Genomic DNA, 23,951 nt, shown 5'->3' with positions numbered 1-23,951 from the left:
GGTTCCTCTACTTAAATGAAGAAACTGAACACTTCATCAGCTATTGCTGTTTACCAACCAGCTGTGTTGCCAATTAATGCTGCAAAATACTAAAAACAAAGCCTGCTCAATAAATATAAATCCTCAAACTGTAAAAAAAAAACAGCATAAAATCCCGAATGTCACCATCATAGATACAAACATTTCAGTTTGACTTGAAGATTTTGTGATCAAACACTCCAGATCAGCCCCTTCCTTCAGAATCACCTCGTCTGTCATGAGCTACTTCCTCTCCTCGCCTCTCTTTTAATCAGCCCGCCCCAGATGGAGGCTCATCAGCGCTGCCCTCCTCTTTCATTTACGCTCTCTGAGAGAAAGCTTGTGCATTTCGGACCCACTCGAGCAGAGACGCCCCCCCCACCCACCCTCGGTCTTCCTGCAGCTGCCAGAGTCGGTTCCCAGGCCGGGAGAGAAGGTGTACGCAGATAAGAAGTCTTTATCTGGGCCCCCGAGGGAGGCAGGTTAAGTTTAAGGTGAAGGTTTGACATGGCGGCCCGTCTGCTCCCTCCTTCCTCCTCCACCTCCTGATGCGAGGCTCAGGCTCAGTCCTCGATCCCCATGTCCCTGGGCTCATTCTTGACGGCCCCCACTGCTCGGGCTTTAATGAGAAAGATGAAAGAGGTGCAGGCTGGGAGAATACCCGCCACCTCCTCCTCCACCGCCCCATTCACTTTGCTCCTCGTCCCGTTTGTTCAGCCCAGCCTCGCTCTCATCATGGGCCCTGCAGCACTAACTCATCCAACACTTTCCTTTTTTTTTTTTTTTTTGCAGGAGTGGAGGGGGATGTTCTGCTGTAATAAATTGGTAGTGAGGCTGCTTTCTATTTTAAATTTTTCAGGTATTATTCCCTCTGATCTTATGTGCAAATTTCTTCCCTTCCTTTATGCCTTGTGTTCTGGCTCTGTGGCTCTGCTGGAGGTATGTTTTAATCATAAAGGCCAGGAAACTCAGATTTACTGAAACCTCCTTTCTTGTCTTGTAAGTTACAGTTTCATTCTGTGTGAGTGTTCATGAAGTTTTAATTGCTGTGACAAGACACCGTAGCTTAATTAAACAGATCAGCTTTCTCCAAACAACCAATTCAATTTATATTCAAAGTATTTTCTGTGTGTTTTCATTAAATGCACAAGTGCTAGTCATAATTATATCCATTACACGCTGGATTTAAAGTTATGTACTGCACAAAATCATACAAAAACCCGCAAAACTGCTGACTGTGTGAGTTTTTGTGGTAGTATTTGTCTTAATGAATGCCTATCATACTTGTATTGTATTGAACACTAATTGTATTATCAATTTCCAAGCTGTAGCATGTCATCACAGCTCATCGGTACACACAGATGTGCTCACACCATTGCTTTTACTTATCTATAGTTTGCTGTAGTTGTAATTTCTTTGAAGATAAGGTCAAACTAATGTAAAGAAACATGGTCAGACTTCCAACTTTTGAGTCCAGCCGTCCCACTTAAATCTAATACTTGTTTTTTTGAATCTACAGCAGGGGCGCACACACTTTTTCAGCAATCGAGCTACTTATAAAATGACCAAGTCAAAATGATCTACCGACTATAAAAATGCAAAACATATATTTATTTATAAATATATTTAGTATTGTTTAGCTGCATGAATCCAAATTGCACAATACAACTCTGTACATTTTTCGTCATTACCTTACTCTGATGACTTGCACTGAATGGAATCAGCCAGGGATGCACAGTCCGGACAGTAGCTGCTTCAATGCTCAATGCTGTAGATTCTACAGCATTGATTTCACTGATTAGTAAAGACCTTAATGGTGTCTGAACAATAATCACAACTGTTCAATCACTCAGAGTCCTGCAGCAGCAGATGGCGAACTGAAAACTCCCTCCAGAGACGTGATCCATCTGACAAAACAAGTCCCAGAATCCCCATAAAACAAGACTTTAAATAGAGAACAGTGTTACTGTCCAAAAACAAGGAAGAAAATTAAAGTTTATTTGGACGAAATCTACTCAGTTAAATTGCATGTATACAGATGCAGCTCAAACAATTAGAATATTGTAAAGAAAAACAAAAGTTCATTAAAAGTCTTGAAGTATTTCACCTCACATGAAGTGAATATAGAAAGTATTAAAGTTTACATTTGTTTTATATAATTACAAATACAAAAAAAATGAACTTTTTCTCAATATTCTAATTGTTGGACCTTCACCTGTAGCTGAATATGGATCCTGTTCACCGTCAGCTACAATTGAATGCTTCCACCTTGTGGTCAATTGATAGATTGCAGCAATTCCTCACATAAACTTAAGATTGTGGATTTTCTTCACTTATATTAGAAGCATGTTATAATGGTATCTATTAACAGGCAGCATGAACAAAACAAATGATTACAAGCAACCAAAAGCTGTCAATATAAATTCAAAACAGGCTAAAAAGACCTGTCAGTAATGTTATTCCACATGTATACAAAGATCTTTTCATACTTATTTCTACTGCAGCAAAGTGATACGTTGGAATAATGTTGTATAGCACTAAAACCCAAAACACATGAGGAGTTTGAAGGAGTGTTTTATTCAGCAGAGCACTTTCTGTAAGGCTAAAATACAAAGCAGCTCCTGAGTAACAAACTATAGATATTCCTGAATAAATACAAGGCAAACAGCACAGCCTTTAATCAGTAACACTTTCCTTATAGAGAGTTCTGACTGAGACAGAAACAGCCTTTAAGTGTAACCAACAAGTAAAACCAACAAGATGCCTGGTTGATTTTTTTTAACCAGCATGATAAAGTCGACAGCGCACGGCTTTAATCACCGTTTACACAAGTACGAAATGTAAAGGACTTGACATCAACAAAACACTGATAAAAGTAGCGAAACATGTAAATGGTCCACAAGGACGACAATCTTGAGAAAGAGCTCTAAAGATAATATTAGAGTTGTGGGATCTTTTTTGTTTTGTTTTTTTGGAGTTTCTTTGGTGATTCTGTTCAGTTCATTGGTTCAGTTTCATACGTTCTTGGGTTTGTCCTGGTTGTTCATGTATTTCTGGTAAACGACTCCCAGTGTGGTGAAGAAGTTTCCCATGAAGAGCACCATGTAAGAGCAGCCGCACATGGCAACCTAGACCACAGCAAAAGAAATAAATACGCATCGATCAGCCACAACATTAAAACCACTGAAAAACACTGATCATCTCAGTACAATATGATGTTCTGCTTTAAAAACATTGAGTCTGGAATTCATGTGGATGATACTTTGACACACCCATCTGAACACTAGTGCAGACCATGATCCCCAAAACCTGCTCAGGAGGAGCTCGAGGACCACGACAAAGAGCGCAACATTCAGATCCACTTGAAAAACATTAAGTGAAGTGTGCTTTTGGATTTGTTCAAAACAAACTAACTTAGACATTTAGAAACTAATATTTTATAGTGAGAGGTTTCACAAGTCACTGACAAGGGAACACTGAAGCTGTCTGATGTACAAACCTGCCACTCTTTACACTCTGGGAGCTGGAACATCTTGAACAGTGTTATGCTGTTGTAGAGTTGCCAGAACTGTAAAAGACACATCAGTGAACAGTCAGATTTAGGGTAAATATTATGCAATTTTGCATTTTAAAACTTTGACTTTCAAACAGATTTTTTTCAATTTAGTTTATTTCAATCAGAAATTCACCATTTTTATTCTTCAGGATAGACAATGATATGTTATATATGTTGTTTTCAATAAAAACCTATATTAAAGAGCCTTAGATATCAATCTACTCACATGACCAAAGAACAAAAAAGGAAGGAGGAAGGTCAAGCCTCTCCACATCCAGGACTGGAAACCCTCTGAACACCATTAGAGAAGAAAAGAGAGTCACTGAGCTGAGATTAATTTAACCTTCATTAGACTATATTCTTCCTGTAATGCATTAATACAATAAAGAGGAATACAAAGATGTGACTGTAACACACAGTTGGCATAAGATAACAGGTGACGTGATCCATATGTAAAGTAAATGCCAGGATTTGAGAATTTAAAGATACATATTTAAACACAAGAAAATAATTCTGGTAAAACCCTTTCAAAATAAATGAAAAAAAGCAAGTGACCAACATACAGCATGTACTGAGCAAAACATTTTCCAGCCAAACAAGAGTTTGGAGCGATGCTAAGTGCTAACATCAGCATGCTACCATGGCTACAATGTCAAAGCCAAAGATGAACCACATTAACCATCTCAGCTAACTGCATTAGCATGCTGAAATCCGCTAATTAGCACTAAGCATAAAATCAAATCCTGCAGTTGCAATGTGAGCCATGATGTCAGTGAGAATGGTATTTTTTGCATTTCTTTTCCACAGAAACAAAAATAAAAGTGATGTCCCCTTACGTCTGGAGAATATTGTTTGTAGGCCGGAGCATCTCTGTAGCATCCAGTGCTTCATTTATGGTATTTTGTCACACATTTTATGTTTATCAAAAAATTTCACCTCCTGCAATTTGGATATTTCATTTCAGTATTGACATACTGCAGTTTCAATATTATTTGCAACTAATTGTTCAACCCTTAAAAATACAGCAGAGACGGATGAGTTTTTTTCAAGGTTTCGTCATAAACCGTAGTACTGGACAAATTAAAATTATGATCAGATGATGGCACCACATTTATGAGCATAAATCTCTGTGCAGTTCAACAGTTATTGAGACATTTCACTCAAAATCTCAAATGTCAATTAGCGGTTGGGTTTCGATGAAAAGTCAGTAGAATTCATTCAGCTTAATGACGATTTATCTGATATTTGTAGAGATACAACACATCGCGACCAAAGTGGGGACGAACAAACTCAACCACACTGCTAATCCCACATCAGTGCTGCTGCTGTGGCTAAAATGGAACTTGTCAGTGCTCTCTGGTGGACAAGCTATACCTCAAAGAAATCATTCTGTAATGCAATTTCTTTTTAGTTATTGACCAAAATGGATCAGTCGGTTATTAATATCAGCCAATATGTTATTTGGCTTCTCAGACAGTTCCGTACTGCAAATTATACTGTGTGGATCATTTGTTTGTGTTTTTCTTGTTCAGAGTCGATCAGTTATAAATGTAAACCGACGCGCTGGTGACTTACAGAGGTTTGAACAGAACTCACCGACTGTCAGGTCCATGTTGTGTCTTTCTCCGAGCGCTCTGAGTCTGTACAAGCAGCCGCTCTGGTAGTAGTACTGGAGGAACTGGACAAAGCCTACTTAGCAAACGGACAGAAACAAAGGAGTGCATACATGACTTCATTGTTGGCCAAGTCATCGTTTTCGCAGTTGTCATGTTGATGACTGTCAGCAGCAGTTCATTCTGTAACTGTGTCCATTTTAACCAGGTTTCATTAGGTTCAACATTCACACTGAAAATATGTCAAAATAAGTATCAGCAGGAACATTCAAAGATTTGTTGAAGATGTTAGTTTCTCAAAATGAAACTTTCTCAAGTGTTTTGGTACAAGCCTTGCACATACTGTGTATCATTTCTAATTATTACAAATTTTGTATTTTTTCTGTATATTCTCTCATTTTGTATTTTTTTATGTACCTCCTGCTTAAATGAGTTTTTTTTCTTTCCATACAGTAAGTTTCCAGTTCTTTATATACTTTCATTACGATCTCAAGTATATTTACAGAACATATATAAAAATACAGTTTTTAGTAATGTCTCTCTTGTGGTTCCACATATGGGAATCAGTACACAAGAAGAAGTTATAAAATAACTAAATAGATGACAAAGAAAATAAATGTATGTTTTTCTTTCTTGTTTTTGCTTTTTACAGTTATTCACTGTATAATATCCAACACTTCTACCTCCTTGGGCCTCCTAAAATCCCTAAAACTAAATAATATTTAACAATAACTATACTAGAATAATTATACTTTGAGCTTTATAATTCAGACAGACATTCAACAAATAAAATCCTGTATTCAGTTGTCATTTGTGTCCACACTATCATCCTATCCTGAAATTAGATGTTGACAGTAGGTCAATAACTGAAGTTTTTAAAGCCAAAATCACTGGCTGATACCTACATAGCGTAAGTGCATCTCATAATATGAGCATGTAGAGTGGAGTTGCACAAACAGCTTAAGTCTCTTACTTTGGTATAGACAGTATGTTAGGAACTGGTTTCTAAACATCTGGTAGAGGGCACCTTCAGGCCTGTGAACAAAGACAAGATTTTGGTTAGAATGGAGCCATTTAAAATTAAACAGCAAAAGCATCTTAAAGGCAACATTTCACAAAAGTCATCATACTATAAAACATTTTTATACCACTGTGATGAGAGTATAAACTACCTCCTCTAAAGAAAAGCAGCACTCACCAGGTGAGCATGACTCCAGACAAGAAGGTTGACAAATAGTGTTGAAAAACCCACCAACCTTTGATCCTGAAACAACATGGAGGACTGACAATGAAGGAAACAGGAGTATTTGTAGGACTGCAAGACAGGCAGGATCGGATGCTTTGCATGGTGCAGATACGATGTGAAACAAAAAAGTTGCAGAACATTTGCAGGTAGCCAAAATACAAAATTGTAATGACCCTTTAGGACACAATGTAGTTTGTGCTGCGTTCATGTTCTACACACTGTTCGGAGGACTGAACAAAACAGGCAAACTTCTAGTAGGAATACAACACGATGACAATGAAACTATTTGTGTCTAAAATGACATCTTTTTGCTTCATTCCCTCAATTAAAGTATGGAACAAGGTAACTCTAAATAGGACTATAGAGCTCCAACAAGCTGTTAAAACACACCTGACATGCCTACTTGGATGTTTTACATAAATTTGTTTGCTATGATGACAGTTGCTGGAACCTGCTCCCGAGATCAAGCTTTCCTGCCACGGTCTTGTTACAAAGGAAAACTTCTGCCATATAATTAATGAAAGTCAGAGACACATGTTCAACTTTTCCTCTATTTTGTCTTCCACGCCCCTCTGGATGCCGCCTTCCGATTGGTCAGTATCTGTCACAGTGTGCAGCACCAAACTGTCAGAAATAATGGATTTCAGAGTGCAGCAGTGCCATTGTGGCTGTAGTCTGATTTCAACATGATGTCTTTGCTAATAGATTTGGCTCAGGGTTCACAGTGTCCCCCTGGAAAGCCTCTAAGTGACCAGTTAGTTCATTATTATTTTAATGAAAATGACAGTAAACTTGTCGCAGACCTTGATCCGTTGTTGATGAGGATACTCTCCCGGATGGTGAGGGTGCAGTAGTACCACACCAGCAGGAAGTTGAACAGGGCATCGAGGGCTCTGAAACAAAAATAAAAAGCAGGAATGACGGGTTTCTTTATCACAATAAACATGATTACTGCACTCGATGTTCGGTTGAGTCCACATCCTGCCTTTAAATGTGTTTTTAGGTGCACTAAGAAGGAGCACACAACTTCACCCACAAGTTTTCTCAGACAAGCTCAGCAAACATTAACAAGGTGTTTGGAAGTCTCACCTGTAGCTGAACAGAAAGCGACAGGTGAAGGAGAAGACGAAGAGGATGACCGTGAGGACCAGTTTGAACTTTTCATATTCATCTTTGTAGGCAAATCTGTTTGGTGAAACAAACAAACAAACATGATGTTAGTTTGATGTTGACATGGCTGCACTTTAAAAGCTCATTTTTAGGTTGCAAGAAAATTTGCATCAGCGTGACTCACTTGGACTGTTTGTTGAGGAGTGTTACGTTGACGTTTCCTAAAACAAGAGTGAGGTATAACCTGAACAGGAAGAGGTGTCAGTCAGTCACAGTGCTAAAATCTTCAAATCTTGTTTAAAGCTTCAAATAAAATGTCACGTTTTCTTAGTTTACTACTTTTACTGTGCTGGTGCAACTACTTTAAACATTCGTCATGCACAAATGTGTCATGCACAGTGAAGCACATGACAGAATCCTACCCATTCTTCTTAGGCAGGAAAGCTTCCATCTCAGAGAAAGCATTGGCTCTCTCTTTGATGGAGTCTTCAATTTCAGTGATGGCGTCCATGTCTTCTGGAGTTAATTTGGGTGTTGGGTGATTTTCTTTGCATCTAATCATTGAAAAAAAACATCATGGCATGTCTATAATACAGTGGACACTTGTTTGCATACAGTAATCACCAACATTTTAAAGGGTCTTTTTAATTTAGCAACTTAAGTTTTAACATATGGATCTTGAATGAGCTTTTACAAGACCGATACAAAGATCAACTGAGAATATTCAGCATCCTCCTGGCAGATCTCTGATCAGTACTTACTCTGCTAGTGACGAAGTGAGCTCTTTGAGTTTCTTCCTCTGACGTGTGATTGCACCGGAGCAGCTGTCTTGCAGTTTGGTCACTTCCTCAAGTTTCTGTTTGTATAGACGATGTGTGTCCTGGGGGTGAAAAAAAGATTCTAGAGTTTAATTTTATTGATATTATAAATGATAATAACCTTCCTCATCCTCTTCATAGCCTTAGTCGTGTCACTATATGTTAATTATGTGCCTATACACTGCATGTGAGGCATATTTAGAATGAGGCTTATTGTTTTCCACTGAGAATGTGAGCTATAATTAGTTTCTTAGAGCGCTGCACATTTACCTCTTTCGTAACTGTGCTCCTGTTTCTACATTCACAGTAACTCACACTTTCATTTTAAAGTGCTCTGCTGCAATCAAGCACTTCACAATCCAACTGTCTAAGTGTAACTAAATACATGATTTACTCAGGCGTTATGTGCTTTTTTAGAAAACTATAGTTGAGCCTTTTCTCCAGACCTGATTAAGTGGATCAGCTACAACATGAAAAGTCCATACTAAATCAATTTTCTTAATCAATATCATCATCACTTTCTATTCATTCTGTAACAGTAGGCGATAGACTTTTTTCCTTGACCTCGTGTCGTCTTACATAAAGATACCAATCAAAGTGATGTAACAGAGTGAAAATTTGGAAAAAAATAGCACATTAGTATCACATCTGTACTTGGTTATCTGCAAATATCCTGAACTGAGGCATCAAAATCCGTACTGGGAGAAAAAAAGGTTGCTTCTCAACTGCATTTCTAGGAAATACAGAACTTTTTAACACATATAATGGATAGCTATATAGTAGTTAGTTTTTGGATTACAATTGTACACATAAAACATATGGTGACGTCATCTTCTAAAAAATGGCACGACACTACAGTACATAAATAAATGCGAATTAAGGCAAATGTGGTGAAAGACGCTTTCAGAACCTTCACGACAAAGTACAAAAGCAAATACTATATAAGTAGTACATTCAAAATCTACAATGAGGCAAATTACAAAAGTGTCAAAGGCAAAACTTTAAGTATATATCGTTATATATTTCATCATCATATTGTCAGTACTTACGGCTCAATGCATAACAAGCAATGTATTTTTGTAGCTGTTTGAGGTGGTGTTAGTTTTAACTACTTTATATACAATCAATCAAGTGGCATTCAACTTTTTGAGCCTGAAGATAAATCCGACAGGTCTTGAAATGATCAACAGGGCAGGAAATAAGAGAATCATTGTTATGCTGAACGAATGTGATCTTCAACCAGGCAATTAAATGAAACCATCTGATAAGTTTAAAGGCAAATGCCTCACCAACTGGTATAAAAGCCCTGTATGGTGACAAAGGATTTTCATTGTGTTTTGTTTGTCTTAAAACTTTGATGTGTAAAATAAAAGCTGTGAGAATATGAAGATGTTCACGACTGCCATTCCTCATGTCCCCCTCCTTGACCAGATGACCTCTCAGCTTTACAAGCTGGAAAGAAATGTATTCATTTTCTATGTAGAAAATGGATAACTAACAGCTGTTGAATTTAAAAATATGAATAATCCCCATCAACTGCTTCAGGTGAGTCATTCAGAATGAGCAGCTGCTTGCTGATTACCAAGTTTGTTTGTTAACGCTAAAATCTCTCTTGCAAGCAAAGTACATTAAATGCTCTACTGCTGGCTCCATGAGTGAACACAAACATCTTCATGCACTCCCAGCATCAGAATTGTCAAAGACCAAGTCCAGGAAAACTTGAAGAGCCATTTGAAATCGATAAACATGGAATATGTAGTTATAGTTGACATATAGTTGGTAGTTTTCATGTGGCTTGTTGTGCTTCAGTGCAACTTGGCTCATTTACATCTGTATGCTTCTCTCCTGCCATCTGTATTCACATGTGCTGCATTTTAATACAGCTGAATTCCAAAGAAAGCTGTTTGTATTTATATTTTTTTGTTGTTTGTTTCTGCTGTCAGGCTATGAAACAAGTATCAAAGTAATGATGGGAAGCAGCCCAGTTAGCAGTCACTTCAGAGCCATTTTCAAGCTGCGGCTCTGCACCGCTGAAACACTGACTTCATAAACTCACCAAACATGAGCAAAAAAAAAAAATGGCTGTGATGTGAATTCAGTGATATTTCTATGTAAAGTGACGGCTCAGAGAGAGAGAGAGCTAGAAGCGTCTCATTTACATCTACTTTGGCTGCTCTACAGTCTACTGTTCCTCTCCATGCTGTCAATGGTAGACAAAGAGAGTGTTCTTCCTGAAGGGGGCCTGGACAGCAGCAGCTCAGCTTCATTTAAAGCTACAGACTCTTAAATAGCTCATTTACAACAGGACTCAATCCAGGAGTTATACAGTCATGGTGAAATGAAAAAAAGATTTTGGGCTGAAAAATTAAAAGACTCTCTGGGGACATGTGAGACTTTGATTAACATGATGAAAAGTCGCACAATATGGGATCCCTAATCCACTGTTTTATATAAATATTGCCAAAATCTTGCATGAAAATCCTTCTCAAAGGCAACTTGCAGCCAAAGCTTTCAGATAAATGTGTTGGAGTACAGGATATCCTCTGAAATGTACAGTACCATGTTTAAGGACCTCTAAATTGTACTTAGATTTAGTGAAATAAGCCACTTTGCTGAGATTAGCTCATAATAAGGTTTGGTTTTATAGGTGCTTTATGTAAACTGAAGCATTTCTACTTCACATTGAAGCTAGTTTGGATCTAAACACCTATTCTGTTGTTGCCCAACACTTCTCAAATGCAATATTTCAGTTTCAACAGCAGCCATGATTAACTAAATTGCTTCATAACAACTCTTGTCAGCAGATTTAAACAGGTTCAGTGTGTTTCATGCATCACCGTTTGTGTATTTGAACAGATTGAAGCCTGGAAGCTACCAAACACTGAACCAACACCCAGCGTCCAGCGGTGCTTCCCCAAAACAGCGTCGTATCGAGACAAACGTGACAACGGTTCCGGTGAGATGACAGCAGCTATGTCTGCTAAAATCTGCTTTAACTTTCACTCATTTTTACTTTTTCTCTTAACTCTGACAACACTCTTTTCTTTAGCTGCTGCTGCTGCTAACGGCAGACAGTCCGGGTCTCCACCGCCCCGACTGTTCGTCCAGCGGTTCTCCGCCGTCAGACTGACCTGGATGTGCTGGTAGTCCTTTTCTAAATCGCCCCATTCCCGCAGACACTCGGAGAAGTCGGTCGGAGTGAACAACATGTTCTACAGAGACATGGGGAAACCTCTCGGAGTTGGTTAATAATCCAGCGGCGCTGAGCAACAGTTGGACGGACGTCAACGTCAAAAGCGCACCGACGAAACATCCACACTCACAGCCAGCGCCTTCATAATACAAGCCTCTGGGTACTGGGTTTTGTTTTTGTTTTGTTTTTTTCTTTTAAATTTAATTTTACAACTCTTTCAATCCCTAAAAACTCATCTGTGTATCATAATTAGATTGTGTCAGATTTTTAAGGTAAAAATTGTTGTAAAAAATACAACAAAAAAAGAAAGAAAAGAAAATGTGCCAGAAAGCCTATCAAACAAACAAACAAACAAAAAACAAAACAAAGCCTGCAAAAAGAAGAAGAAGAAGAAGAAGAAGAAAAACTGCAACTATCTGTAAAATAAATATCTGGCATTGATTTAACAACTAAAACTAATTTCTTTGTGTCAGACTTTTATATTTACAGTATTAGATTGTGTCATATTTATATTGCAACAGCATCCTGTAAATAAATAAATAAATAAATAGATAAATAAAAAGCAAGATAAACAACATAAAAAAGAAAAGAAAATGTGCCAGAAAGCCTACCAGACAAAAACCCTATTCAAAACTACCAAAACCAAAACTTAAAACAAAACTGCAATTATCTACAAAATCAATATCTGGCGTTGATTTAACCTCTGAAACTCATCTCTTTGTATCAAAGTTTTATATTTAGAAGTTTCAAATTTATATGATAAAAAATCCTGTAAAAAATTCTAAGAATAAAAAATAAATAAATAAAAACTCTGCATCAAAGTTGCATATTTGAAGGTTTAAATTGTGCACATTTAAACTGTAAAAAAACAAAATAATAATAATTTATTTGGCCCTGAACCTTTGTGTGTTTTCTAACTGCAAGAACTATCCATCCATCCATCCATTATCAATACACCGCTTAATCCTCACTAGGGTCGCGGGGGGGCTGGAGCGTATCCCAGCCGACTTAGGGTGAAGGCAGGGGACACCCTGGACAGGTCACCAGTCCATCGCAGGGCTACACTTAGAGACAGACAACCAAGCACACTCACATTCACACATACGGACAATTTAGAATCACCAATTAACCTCAGCATGTTTTTGAACTGTGTGGGAGGAAGCTGGAGAACCCGGAGAGAACNAATAATCCAGCGGCGCTGAGCAACAGTTGGACGGACGTCAACGTCAAAAGCGCACCGACGAAACATCCACACTCACAGCCAGCTCCTTCATAATATAAGCCTCTGGGTGCTGGGTTTTGTATGTTTGTTTTGTCTTTTAAACTAAATTTGACAACTCTTTCAATCCCTAAAAACTCATCTGTGTATCAGAATTACATATTTAGACGTTTAGATTGTGTCAGATTTTTACGGCAAAAATTGTTGTAAAAAAAATACAACAAAAAAAGAAAGAAAAGAAAATGTGCCAGAAAGCCTATCAAAAAAAAAAAGAAAGAAAGAAAGAAAAAGAAGAAGGAAAAACTGCAATTATCTGTAAAAAAAAAATATCTGGCATTGATTTAACCACTAAAACTCATCTCTTTGTGTCAGAGTTTTATATTTACAGTATTAGATTGTGTCATATTTATATGGCAACAATATCCTGTAAATAAATAAATAGATAAATAAAACGTAGGAAAAACAACAACAAAAAGAAAAGAAAATGTGCCAGAAAGCCTACAAGATTAAAAAAAAAACTGCAATTATCTACAAAATCAAGATCTGGCGTTGATTTAACCTCTGACACTCATCTCTTTGTATCACAGTTTTATATTTAGAAGTTTCAAATTTATATGATAACAAATCCTGTAAAAAATAGTAATAAAAAATAAATAAAAACTCTGTGCATCAAAGTTACATATTTAAAGGTTTAAATTGTGCACATTTATACTGTAAAAAAACTAAATAATAATAATTTTTTTGGCCCTGAACCTTTGTGAGTTTTCTAACTGGAAGAACTACAAACCCCCTTTTTAGACCGGTTTTGAGCGACAACAAGTGCTTACTTCAGGGTACTTTTTACATTCTTCCTAAAGATTATTTTTCTGACAAACCAGGGTCAGTGAATTGACAAATGGGAGCCTCATATTGTTAAAAGGAACAAAAAAAAGGTTTTATCAATACTATTTTGTAAGATTTTTATCTATGAGCAATATTGGGTAAATGTTCATGTTCAAATTGTGTCAGTAATTATGAAATAACATCTTTGAAGAAGTTGGTCTGAAGCATGCAACATGAATTTCAGTGTGACCAAAATAAAAAGTTGTGATGTTTTAATGAGGGCATACAGATGTTTTTGTTGTTGTTGTTTTACTTTGTATTCTTATCTTTTCCAAAATATTATATACAACAGTGCTACACTATTCAACATATAAATACCTGTGATTAAGCTGAGCCGAGATCAACTAGAAACAGCTTTGTTATCACGGTTCAATCTCTCATTATTGTAAGAATGACAACTTTCGTACTTTTATTTTCGAGGCTACACTCGGTGTATCAGAGCTAAAGGTTGTGAGCATTCGCAGCCGGTTTGTCCAATCAGATTTCACGCTGGTGGTTCGTTCCTCGTTTCAGCCAATCAGCGGAAGCTACTTTAAACTACCGCTTCTGGTGTTTGAGGAAATGATCCCTGAGTTCAGACTCTCAGACAACACTACTCTTGTTAAAATCCATTCTCAGGAGCAGCGCTTGACAAGATAACACCAGAACGCTGGGACCATAGTTAACCATGTACACAGAACATAGATATTTCAGTGACATTAGTTAGTCGGTCGGTTCTTCGTCCGGAAGACGCTGTTTGCCTGCAAGGTAAAGCTCAGAGCAAATAGTTGCTTCACAGCTACTTGGCTGGTGGCCTGTATTTTTAGCTGTTACGTAACACTGAATTGGGGAAACTGTCGTCTCCAATATTTGTTGGCATCTCTGGCAGATCCATGTATGGACCAGGACACAACTGATGACATTCAGAAATTTAAATCATTGATAACTTTTGTATTAAAAACAGAAAAGAGCCTATGTATTATACAGAGACTCTCTTTTTGTGTCTTCACATTTGGGAACTATATCCTCATTATGAAGATAAATTTCTTTAATTAGTCTTAGAATTCATTAATTCACACATTAATAATGAAACTAAGCTACTTTAATGACATTTTCAGGCGATATTAACGGAAACATTAATGGATTAAAAATGACTTGTTGACTGATTTGGGGAGTTTTTGAGGACAAAACGTCCATATTTTGAAGCACTATTAAAATGACTCGCTAATTAATATCTTAAGACACTTTAAGTGTCTTAAGGTTTTTATTAAGGCAAAGGGTCTGTTTTTTGGTGAATGTAAGAGGTCGGTTTCCCTTAAAACAGAATCAATTCAAATCCATTAATTTATTTAAATGTACATACTTTATTCAAATTCTATTCTAATTAAATGCATGAATTATCCTTTAATCATCACTATGAAACTGAATGGATTACATTTTTTTTAACATCATCAAACCCTATTAATTTAACCATATTTAATGAATAAATTAAGCTATTTAATTAGACATTTAATGACTAAGTTAATGGATTAAGATTGTGTGTCTTTTTAATGGGCTTTTCGCAAAATTCATAAACTATCCTATTGTTTAGTGTCCACCACGGAATTTGCACCTTGATTAAAATATAAGTGTCTGTAAGGTAAAAAGTAAAAGGTAGTTTTCATTAGATTAATTTAATATATTTTAAGTAAAATAATACATTTAGTTTGAAGTCTGGACTGTTACAGTCCAATGGTAACCCATTTCTAGATATAGTGTCACCACAAAGTGTACACTCAAAATATATTTGCTCGATCAAATTAATGCTGTTATGTCAGCGACTTTCACAGAAGTGGGTTGTGTTTTATGAATCTACAAATTTAGATAATGCTAACTGACTCATGTGTATCAGGCAATTCTATCTAATTATCTAGTCTAATTATCGAGAAGTTATCAAGATGTTTGGAGAGCTGCAGCCTGTCCCTCAAGGAAAAGTCTCTGAGTAACAAAAGTCTAGATTCCTGGCAACAAGATTCTTTTTTTTCTCCTCTTTTTTTTAAATGTATGCAGTGGTAGTGTTTTATCCAGATCACTGTTGAAACCAGTCTTTTGTTAAAATTGAAGTCCAGAGATATCAGTGTGCTTTGTTCCTGCTGTGTGAAGCTCCCAGTCAGACAGCTGCTGCAGAAACCCTGCATTGGGCCTCATGGAGGGTTTACATTTGAGAACGTACTTCCAGGCCTCCTGAAAAAGATTTAGAGAAGAACATTGATACCACTAATGAGGCAGGATATGCTCATTCCTAGGCTCCAAATAAGTGATTTAATTCAGCTTTAATTCATTCTCAGGCCTGTCTAAACATTCTTTAGATCAAAATGTTGCCTTTGAAGAGAATACTTAAAAAAAAAAAAAAAAAAAAAAAAAATAGAAATAATTACTTGGAGCCTTAAAGTGGGAAGACTTTTTCCTGAACTCTGACACTATTGTACAAATGCTGTGCATCTTGTTTGTGTGCATGAACTGAAATCTGAAAATGACAGTTTGTGGTTTTTGGAGGAGTTTTGTGTTGTAGCTGTTCAAAATTCTGGATGCAGGAATAAAGTGTTGGTCATCAAGAGGTACATAATGTAAGTCCCTCTAAAACTACAAGTTGTAATTTTTAATGTTCGAAATAAACAACCTATTAAATAGCTGCTTGTCTCTGACTTCTATTTTAATTTGAAACAAAAATACTTGCAGTTTCAAGACACTTGGAACAGATCACAAACGGTGGCCTCACTAAACTGAATGAATGCCACTTGCCTGTAAAGTGTATTTGAGGTGGTGCATGAGAAAAGCAATGGCCACAGCACTGCAGCGGCTTCTGCCCTGCCTGGAAACTATCAAGACACGAGAGCCTATGTTGATGTGTGAACCTGAAAACAGGAGATAGATAGATTCACCTCCACGTCACTTAATCTACGCAAAAGTAACTGCATTTGTGGAGAGAGAAAAAAAGTCTTAGTACAGCTTCTGTTATGATCAATAAAATCTGTAAATGGTGGATTACACACTACATATAATCTAAAATGTATATTTAAAAACAATTATTGCCAAATCTTTTGTTCTTAAAAGCCCATCAAAATAACTTTTGAGTATTTAATTTAAACATTTCTGAATGTTATCTCATGACATCCCTACGGACATGCAGGAATTTAACCCGAAGTGAGACGTCCTAGTGCATTTCATTCATGTTCATTACTTTAACAGAGTACAGAATGTCCGATTACAATTTATCCAGCTGTAAAACTTTTAATGCCCAAAATGTGCGTGTTTCTTGCTGTTATAAGTGAGAGTACAAATATAATTCCTTATCGATTATTGTATGTGCAGAACTTACCAATAAAACTACAAATCCTTTCAAAACTTGAATACAAATCAGACACTACACTGTCAGCAACCGGGATGTTGAGGATGGTCTGGTTCTCCTTTATAGATCTAGATCTAAAAGAGTGGAAAATATATTTAGAATAAATTCAGAATCTTATCAGATATTTCAAAAACCCAGTCCTGCCTTACTCTGGAGTGTCACACTGTGAGATGCTGATGACGGCACTGATCTTCAGGTCTTGGAGGATACTCATGTTCATACTTTGCTTCTGGTCACCCATATACAGCAGCCCTGTTATGATCTCCACTGGATAAATCTTCAGGTTCTCCAACTCCTGAGATAATTCAGAAATATTGTAAATAGTAAAACCCTCCAAACTGACGACTTCATGCAGTGGAAAGTCGGCTCAAAGGACCATTTGTCATGGATTTAAGGTCCACAAACAACCAGGAAACTACAGGGGAATGGGATTGCAATTAATCATCCATATATTTATCCAAAATTGTATTATTGCCATGATGTGTGTCTTGATGGTTGTCGTGATGAGATGCCATGGTTCTAAATAAAGACAACATGTTACAATATCCTGCCCAAACAAATCAGCCTTCAAGAGCTGTTAATGACATTAAAGGTTTTGTAAAAGTCATGTCAAATGCTTTGGACCACTCACTCAACGTAAAGGTGTCGAGAGCCAAAGGAGAAGAACTCCTTACCTAGGCCTCTATTTACAAACTGGGAGGTACTATAATAAGTTTGAGGGTACTTCAGAAAGTTCTCAGCCTCATCTGGAAACAAGGGCATACCTACCACTTAGGGACATAACTGTACACTATCAAGCCTCATATCACTGTTCACAAAAACTCAAATGTTTGAAGCTATCACAGAAAAAAGGAGAGGAAAGCTTGGAGCTGGCTGCTGTTGCTTCAGGACAATGAGCCCGTCCACACAGCACAGGTGGCAGAAGTAGCTAATTGTGGCTTTAACTGTTGCCCCATGAACCTTACTCACCCGACCTGCACCACCTGACTTCTGTGTACCAAACTGAAATCTCACTTGTGTGCTCGTCATTTGGATGAAATCATCCAGTCTGCCGAGGAGTATCTGGAGACTCAAGATGTGACCTTCTTCCGCTATGGAATAGTGAAGCTTATGGGACCAAGTATATTGACCTAAAAGGAGACTTTGTTTCTCCTCTAATTCCTGATAAAAGCCGAGAACTTTTTGAAATACCCTTGTACACTGAGCCGCTTCTTGTTGCCTACTTGTTGAGTTGAAGGAAAATAAACTTACAGTTACTAACACTGCCTGATAATTATGAGGTTGTAGGAATTAAGTGAACACAGTGGTGTCAGATTTTGCTACGCCAAACAACCATTATGTTTTCAACTGTGAACGCGAGAACAAAGTCCAGTCTAAATCACTGAATTGGAGATACCCTTTTCTTTGTCTATTTCTGTGAACTGGATTCAATTTTCTCCAGATTTTGTACCACCTGGATGACTGAAATCAACCTTCAGAGACGTAACTATGAGTGTATGAATCTTACAATGATGGTGTACAGGATTTTCTCAGTCCTTAGAAAAGGGTAGAGAGCCGAGAACTTCTGAAATCCTCCTCTCACTACATGGACTGGATAGAGGCTCGCCTTCGCCAGAATCTGAGCACAGTCAAGAGCTCTGCCTGCAGTCACAATGAAACCGATGAGCATCATCAAAACAGAGTACAGACATGAATGGTTAAAATGAGGAGCAGGGAACTCTAGGACAGGAGTAAAGGAACTAGTTCCTTTACTCTGCCACAACTGTGCAAGGAAACTGCTGAAACTACAGAATTTTTTTTTTACTATTTCAGCTAAGTACCTTGGTCCTGTAAACAGCTTGTGTTACTGTCATAAATCACCACATGCTGCATACTGTCAACCTCCACACACTCTGGCAGCAGGAATGTGCCCTCTGAATCCTGAAAAGAGTCACCCAGAAAGCTTAGAGTTTGCATAAGCTTAGAGAAATAACATGTTTTTATGGATTTCTGAAGTAAAAATAAGTACATAAGTAATAAAAAATATGTAATTGTGGCAACTACAGAATCGCAATGACGTACATACAATGAGTATGATTTAAAAGGCAATTAAAATGAAATGTTTATTACTTCACTTAGCAGAGCCACATAAATCTAAAAGTCTACTTGCTTTGTGATACAGTCAGTAAAGGGATCTCAACGTTTCAACATTTGAACGATGTAATTTTTAGCATTTCCCTGCAAAAATCCATGTAGAGCTCTCCATGGATGTCTGTGCACTACCTAAAAAATTTTAAAATAGACTATGCTGACAGCAGTAATGTGCATGTGTGGAATATGGAGATGCAACTGTGCGTATATGCAACGAGAAATGCAGTATAATAGCAACAACTACGTGTTTGTGGTATTTGGTAACACTGCGCATTATACTGTGTATGACTGTGTTTGTGACCAGTAAAGACCTTGAATCTTGGGGCGCATGATGTAGAATTCCCATAATTGCCATTGCACAGTGTACAACAAAATGACATCATGAACTAGCAATCCTGTCAACAGTTTTTTAAAGTACAGTAAATGTGCAAATATAAAATATGAAAATAGAGTAAAAAATAGTAAGTACAAGTGTACAACTTGTAAAAACAGTGATGTAGCTCGTTGTTGTAAAGGTAGCTTATTTGGCATTTTAAGAACTACAAAAACAGCAGTGTAACTGATATGAAAATGTAATTGAGTGTCGCAAAAACCACATACAAGGTTCAGTTGCATGTGAACATACAGTATATATAGGTTCAGTATATAAATAGAGGGTCCATATGAGAAGAAGGTGCATAAAGTGTAGGTATTTCCAGACTCTATTAATGTAACAGTTCACAAATTGCTAATAGACACTCACGTACGGACAGTTAGTGTTAGAAGCTGTTTCTCTGTCAGCTTCTGCCTTGGAGGCATGAGGAAAGGCAAGTGAGTAAAATCGAGGCTTAAAGGTCAACACGTGCTTTACCCATCCACGTCCCTGAACAACGGTCTATGTGTGATACTAATTGTTGTGCTATGCATGGAATTCCCGCAGCGTTATAACAGCCAAACGTCTGCTTATTTGTATTAATCAATCCAGGCCTGAAGTGACAGACGGACATGAATCAAGTATACAATGATATGCATACCATTTTGCCATTTTTAGCTGTAATGATGTGACTTGTGTAGTAATCTTGGGTTTCACGGGCATCTAGAAAATACCATACAATACACAAATAAATTAGAACTGAAGTTAAACTGGATGAACACAGAGCAACCAGGCAAATTAAGATCAGTATCAAGCAAGAACAAGGACTTATTTATATGAATTAGTTGAGCTAAATTCTGTCTCCTACCAACCAAACAGAGGTAGTTGATCTCTGCCAGCCTCGACACACTGTGGCGCTGGTTCAGGAGATTGTAGAGCTCAAACGGTTCACACATGATGATTTTAGCCATCGCAGGAAAAACAAGAAAAGAGTTTTTCAGAATCAAATGTCAAGAGGACATTAATCGTTTAATTAGCTTGACCTGTAGAGAAAACATCTACAAGTCAGCATGCTGTGTCCAGTGAGCACACTTGTTGTTTGTGTGGCTTCTGTTGCTAAGCAACTCAGCAGCTGCTTTGATTGGTGGGTGCTGATGATGCGAAGCCTTAAAGTCACAAGTGTCTAATTGTTGGAAAGTACATGTTGATCCACATCTAAGTTTAAGGTGCCTTTTTCATTCTGTGCTTGTTATACAAAAATATATATTTTTAAACTGATTCTTGGTCATTATTTGCTTTCTTATAAAAATAAAAATCTACTTTGCTGGTTAATGCACATTTACAATGTTTATTGAGTGTCACATTAAATTACAATTTAGGATAAATGTAAATTACAATTAAGTGAAAAAAAAATCCATAATTGTCCTTTCTCAAGGTGATCAGACCACTTGTCATCCTGAGAGTGAAAGAATAGGCTCCCAAATGTGCAAGTCTGTTTTAAAGCAGTAGCCAGGTACCTAAATTACATTAGAATTACTTGTTTTAATATGTCCTACAAGTCGTATTGGCAATTAAGGGACGCCGATCAATCACCTTAAATGAAGAGTCCTTCTGTTGCAAAGAAATACACTTTATCTAAAGTTAACAAGGTGCTTCAACAGTCTGAGTTAATCATATAAGACTATTATTAATATAATTAATATTGTTAACCTTAGTAGAGTAGAGGGAAGACTGTCCACCATCACTTAGACTCTGTATACTGTATATAAAAGTGACAACCAGAATATGTTTTACTGCCAAGTAGGCTGTCAAATGTATGGAATTTGATTTGATATTTTGACATAACAGTAAGACACTGACAGGTAGAAAGTAGGATAAAAGAAAAAAAAAATGTTGTAGATTTTAACTCAAATAAAAAAACAAATATAGCAAGTCCATGTCTTATAAAAATAATTAAAATATTTATGATGTGCAGGAGGGCTGCAGGGTGGCGCAGTTGGTTAGCGCTGTTGCCTCGCAGCAAGAAGGTTGCTGGTTCGCGTCCCGGTGGGGGCACTGGAATCTTTCTGCGTGGCGTTTGCATATTCTCCCCGTGCAGCGTGGGTTCTCTCCGGGTTCTCCGGCTTCCTCCCACACAGTCCAAAAACATGTTGAGCTTAATTGGTGATTCTAAATTGTCCGTAGGTGTGAATGTGAGTGTGCTTGGTTGTCTGTCTCTAAGTGTAGCCCTGTGATAGACTGGCGACCTGTCCAGGGTGTCCCCTGCCTTCGCCCTAAGTCAGCTGGGATAGGCTCCAGCCCCCCCCTGCGACCCTAGTGAGGATTAAGCGGTGTATAGATAATGGAGGGATGGATAATGTGCAGGAATGTGCAAATTATTAGCCTGAGAATATACAAGACTACACAGTATGTATACGACCACTGTATTTGTACTATATACACACGTGGACAAAATTGTTGGTACTCCTCGGTTAATGAAAGAAAAACACACTGTAGCACAATGGAAAAGTGTGATGTTTCTGACATATTTTTTAATCTTAAGACAATGCTTGTTTCCCTGGGTGAGGCTAAAGAACATTTTACTGCCTTAGAAGGACAATGAAGTTGATTCTTTGTGTTCTAAAGTATGATGATGTGATCAAAAAGGGTAGAAAAGGGAAAACAGCACTCTGATTTCATGAGCTCCTCAGTTATCTGATAAACACTGTAGTAGAGAAAACAGTCTGCTGGACTGATTTACATTAAATAACATTAACTATGACTGAGCTCTGAGGTTCAGTGTGATGCTCATGTCATGGTGATCAGACCTCAGTAACTTTACTGTTTCTGAAAGAGAAGGAATCATTTCAAGAGATGTTTGTCTCAGTGAAATGAACAGAAGCTGTTAAAAACCAATTAAAAAACAAAGAACAGAACATGGAACGTCACAGTACATTGCATTGTGGCATCACAACGCAAGTTACTGTGACGCCAAAGTGTGTGTTGTGACGTTACAATGCATGTTACTGTGACGTCACAGTGTGTGTTGTGGCATCACAACGCCTCCCTCGGCAGGTAAAACAGCCACAAACCAACTGCCAGCAGTTCAATATTCTTTGTGTAGCGCCATTCTTTAATGCTAACGTGCCAGCATTACACCATCTGTCACTCATCACTTCCCAAAGTAGCTTTCTGACCAATGCTTTGTCTGGACCCATATTACATAAATGTATTTTGTACTGTTAAATGTCAGGATATCAGAATTACTTAAAAGACTATTATGTGTGGTGGAATTGCTTCAGCCCTCCTCCTTCTTCCGGGCTTGGGACCGGCAGAGTGACCCAAAGAGACTCTCTGGCAGAGTTACTGAAGTTTTTGTTATTTATTTATTTATTTATTTTTAGATTTTTATTTTTTTTTTTGGGGGGGGGGTGTTAAGGTTAATTTGATTGAATTTGTTTATTTGATGAAGTTGAATTCATCTTTCTTTTCTTTTTTTTAACGTTTCTTTTCTTTTTTCTTTTCTATTCTCTTTTTTCCTAATTTGGGGACAATTTAGAGCGTCCACTTAGCCTAATGGGGCTTGTGGTTTTTTTTTTTAGTGCTGTATGAAGAAACTGGACCTCTAAGAGAAGCATCTGCGGAAGGCCTTTGCAACTCCTCTCACGATACGTCTCAACCAGCTTTTCTTCTTGGTCTTGGTCTCAGTTTTCATCTCAACCCCCTGCTCCTGTGATGTAGCAGTCAAGGAGGGAGTGGGGCGTAGGACTTCATCTTCCATGTGGCCTATTTTAATGGTGAAGTCCTCGGTTTGGCTGTCGGTCTCTGGACAGCGCTCACCCACTGTAGCAGTCTGGGACGGAGTCTGACGTAGAACTTTGTCTTTGGTGTTATTCGTTTTCACGTCGTCATCCACTTTGTGCATTATTTCAATGCATGAGACCTCAGGCTGGACATTGGTTTCTGCACGCTCTTTCCATGATGTTGCATTCACAGGGGGAGGTTGGACGTTGGGGTCTTCATATTCCTCCCTCAATGCAGCAGCCTGGTGGGGATTTGGATCCCTTCCTTGGTCTTGTAAGTTGCTGGGAGCAAAGAATTGATGCTCCAGAACCTCCTGAGCATTGATTCTGTTACACGCATCAAGGATCAGCATGCTTTTGATCAAGCTGACGAACAGCTTCTGATCAATCTGGTGTTCAATGTCTTCCTCCATAGCCTCCTCAATTTCATCCAGAGAATTGAGCTTGACTTTCCTGGTCTCTGACGCAGAGTATCCATCTTCATAATACACATCTTCTGGAGTCTTAAATCTCCAGCGTGATGTGCCATCTTCCTGGGCATAGAAGAAATCCTCAGTGTACAATCCACTGTCCAGGACGTCATCAGGTGGCTGGCCTTGGGTTTCCACGACGAATCGGAGAACATCGTATTCCGTATCGCCTGGGTAGAGTTCACATCCCATTGC

General features: G+C 37.8%; 2 protein-coding genes across 3 annotated transcripts; both read right to left on the bottom strand.

Annotated features, from left to right (window-relative positions):
* Positions 1–2,575: 2,575 nt before the first annotated feature.
* tmem120aa (transmembrane protein 120Aa) lies at positions 2,576–11,694 on the bottom strand. 2 transcript variants are annotated; one of them, XM_008285939.1, is made up of 12 exons: positions 11,493–11,694; positions 8,305–8,423; positions 7,966–8,097; positions 7,728–7,787; positions 7,523–7,618; positions 7,237–7,326; positions 6,386–6,451; positions 6,161–6,222; positions 5,171–5,266; positions 3,801–3,865; positions 3,518–3,586; positions 2,576–3,146 (listed from the first exon to the last, which is right to left on the bottom strand). In XM_008285939.1, the coding sequence occupies exons 1-12, from the start codon at positions 11,568–11,570 to the stop codon at positions 3,033–3,035; spliced, it is 1,047 nt and encodes a 348-aa protein (XP_008284161.1). In that variant the 5' UTR covers positions 11,571–11,694; the 3' UTR covers positions 2,576–3,032. The 2 variants fall into 2 exon arrangements, with proteins under 2 accessions (XP_008284161.1, XP_008284162.1); XM_008285940.1 differs by having other exon boundaries at positions 5,171–5,263; positions 11,493–11,693.
* Positions 11,695–15,725: 4,031 nt separating this feature from the next.
* styxl1 (serine/threonine/tyrosine interacting-like 1) lies at positions 15,726–20,475 on the bottom strand. Its single transcript, XM_008285941.1, has 8 exons — positions 20,373–20,475; positions 20,166–20,227; positions 18,843–18,942; positions 18,530–18,663; positions 17,172–17,317; positions 16,993–17,090; positions 16,416–16,528; positions 15,726–15,857 (listed from the first exon to the last, which is right to left on the bottom strand). Exons 1-8 carry the CDS (start codon positions 20,473–20,475, stop codon positions 15,726–15,728), a joined length of 888 nt encoding a protein of 295 aa, XP_008284163.1.
* Positions 20,476–23,951: the final 3,476 nt, after the last annotated feature.

Source organism: Stegastes partitus, unplaced genomic scaffold (genome assembly GCF_000690725.1).
Source record: "Stegastes partitus isolate 25-593 unplaced genomic scaffold, Stegastes_partitus-1.0.2 Scaffold423, whole genome shotgun sequence".
In the NCBI taxonomy this organism is placed as follows: Eukaryota; Metazoa; Chordata; class Actinopteri; family Pomacentridae; genus Stegastes; species Stegastes partitus.
This window is presented reverse-complemented; position numbering and strand designations above follow the sequence as displayed.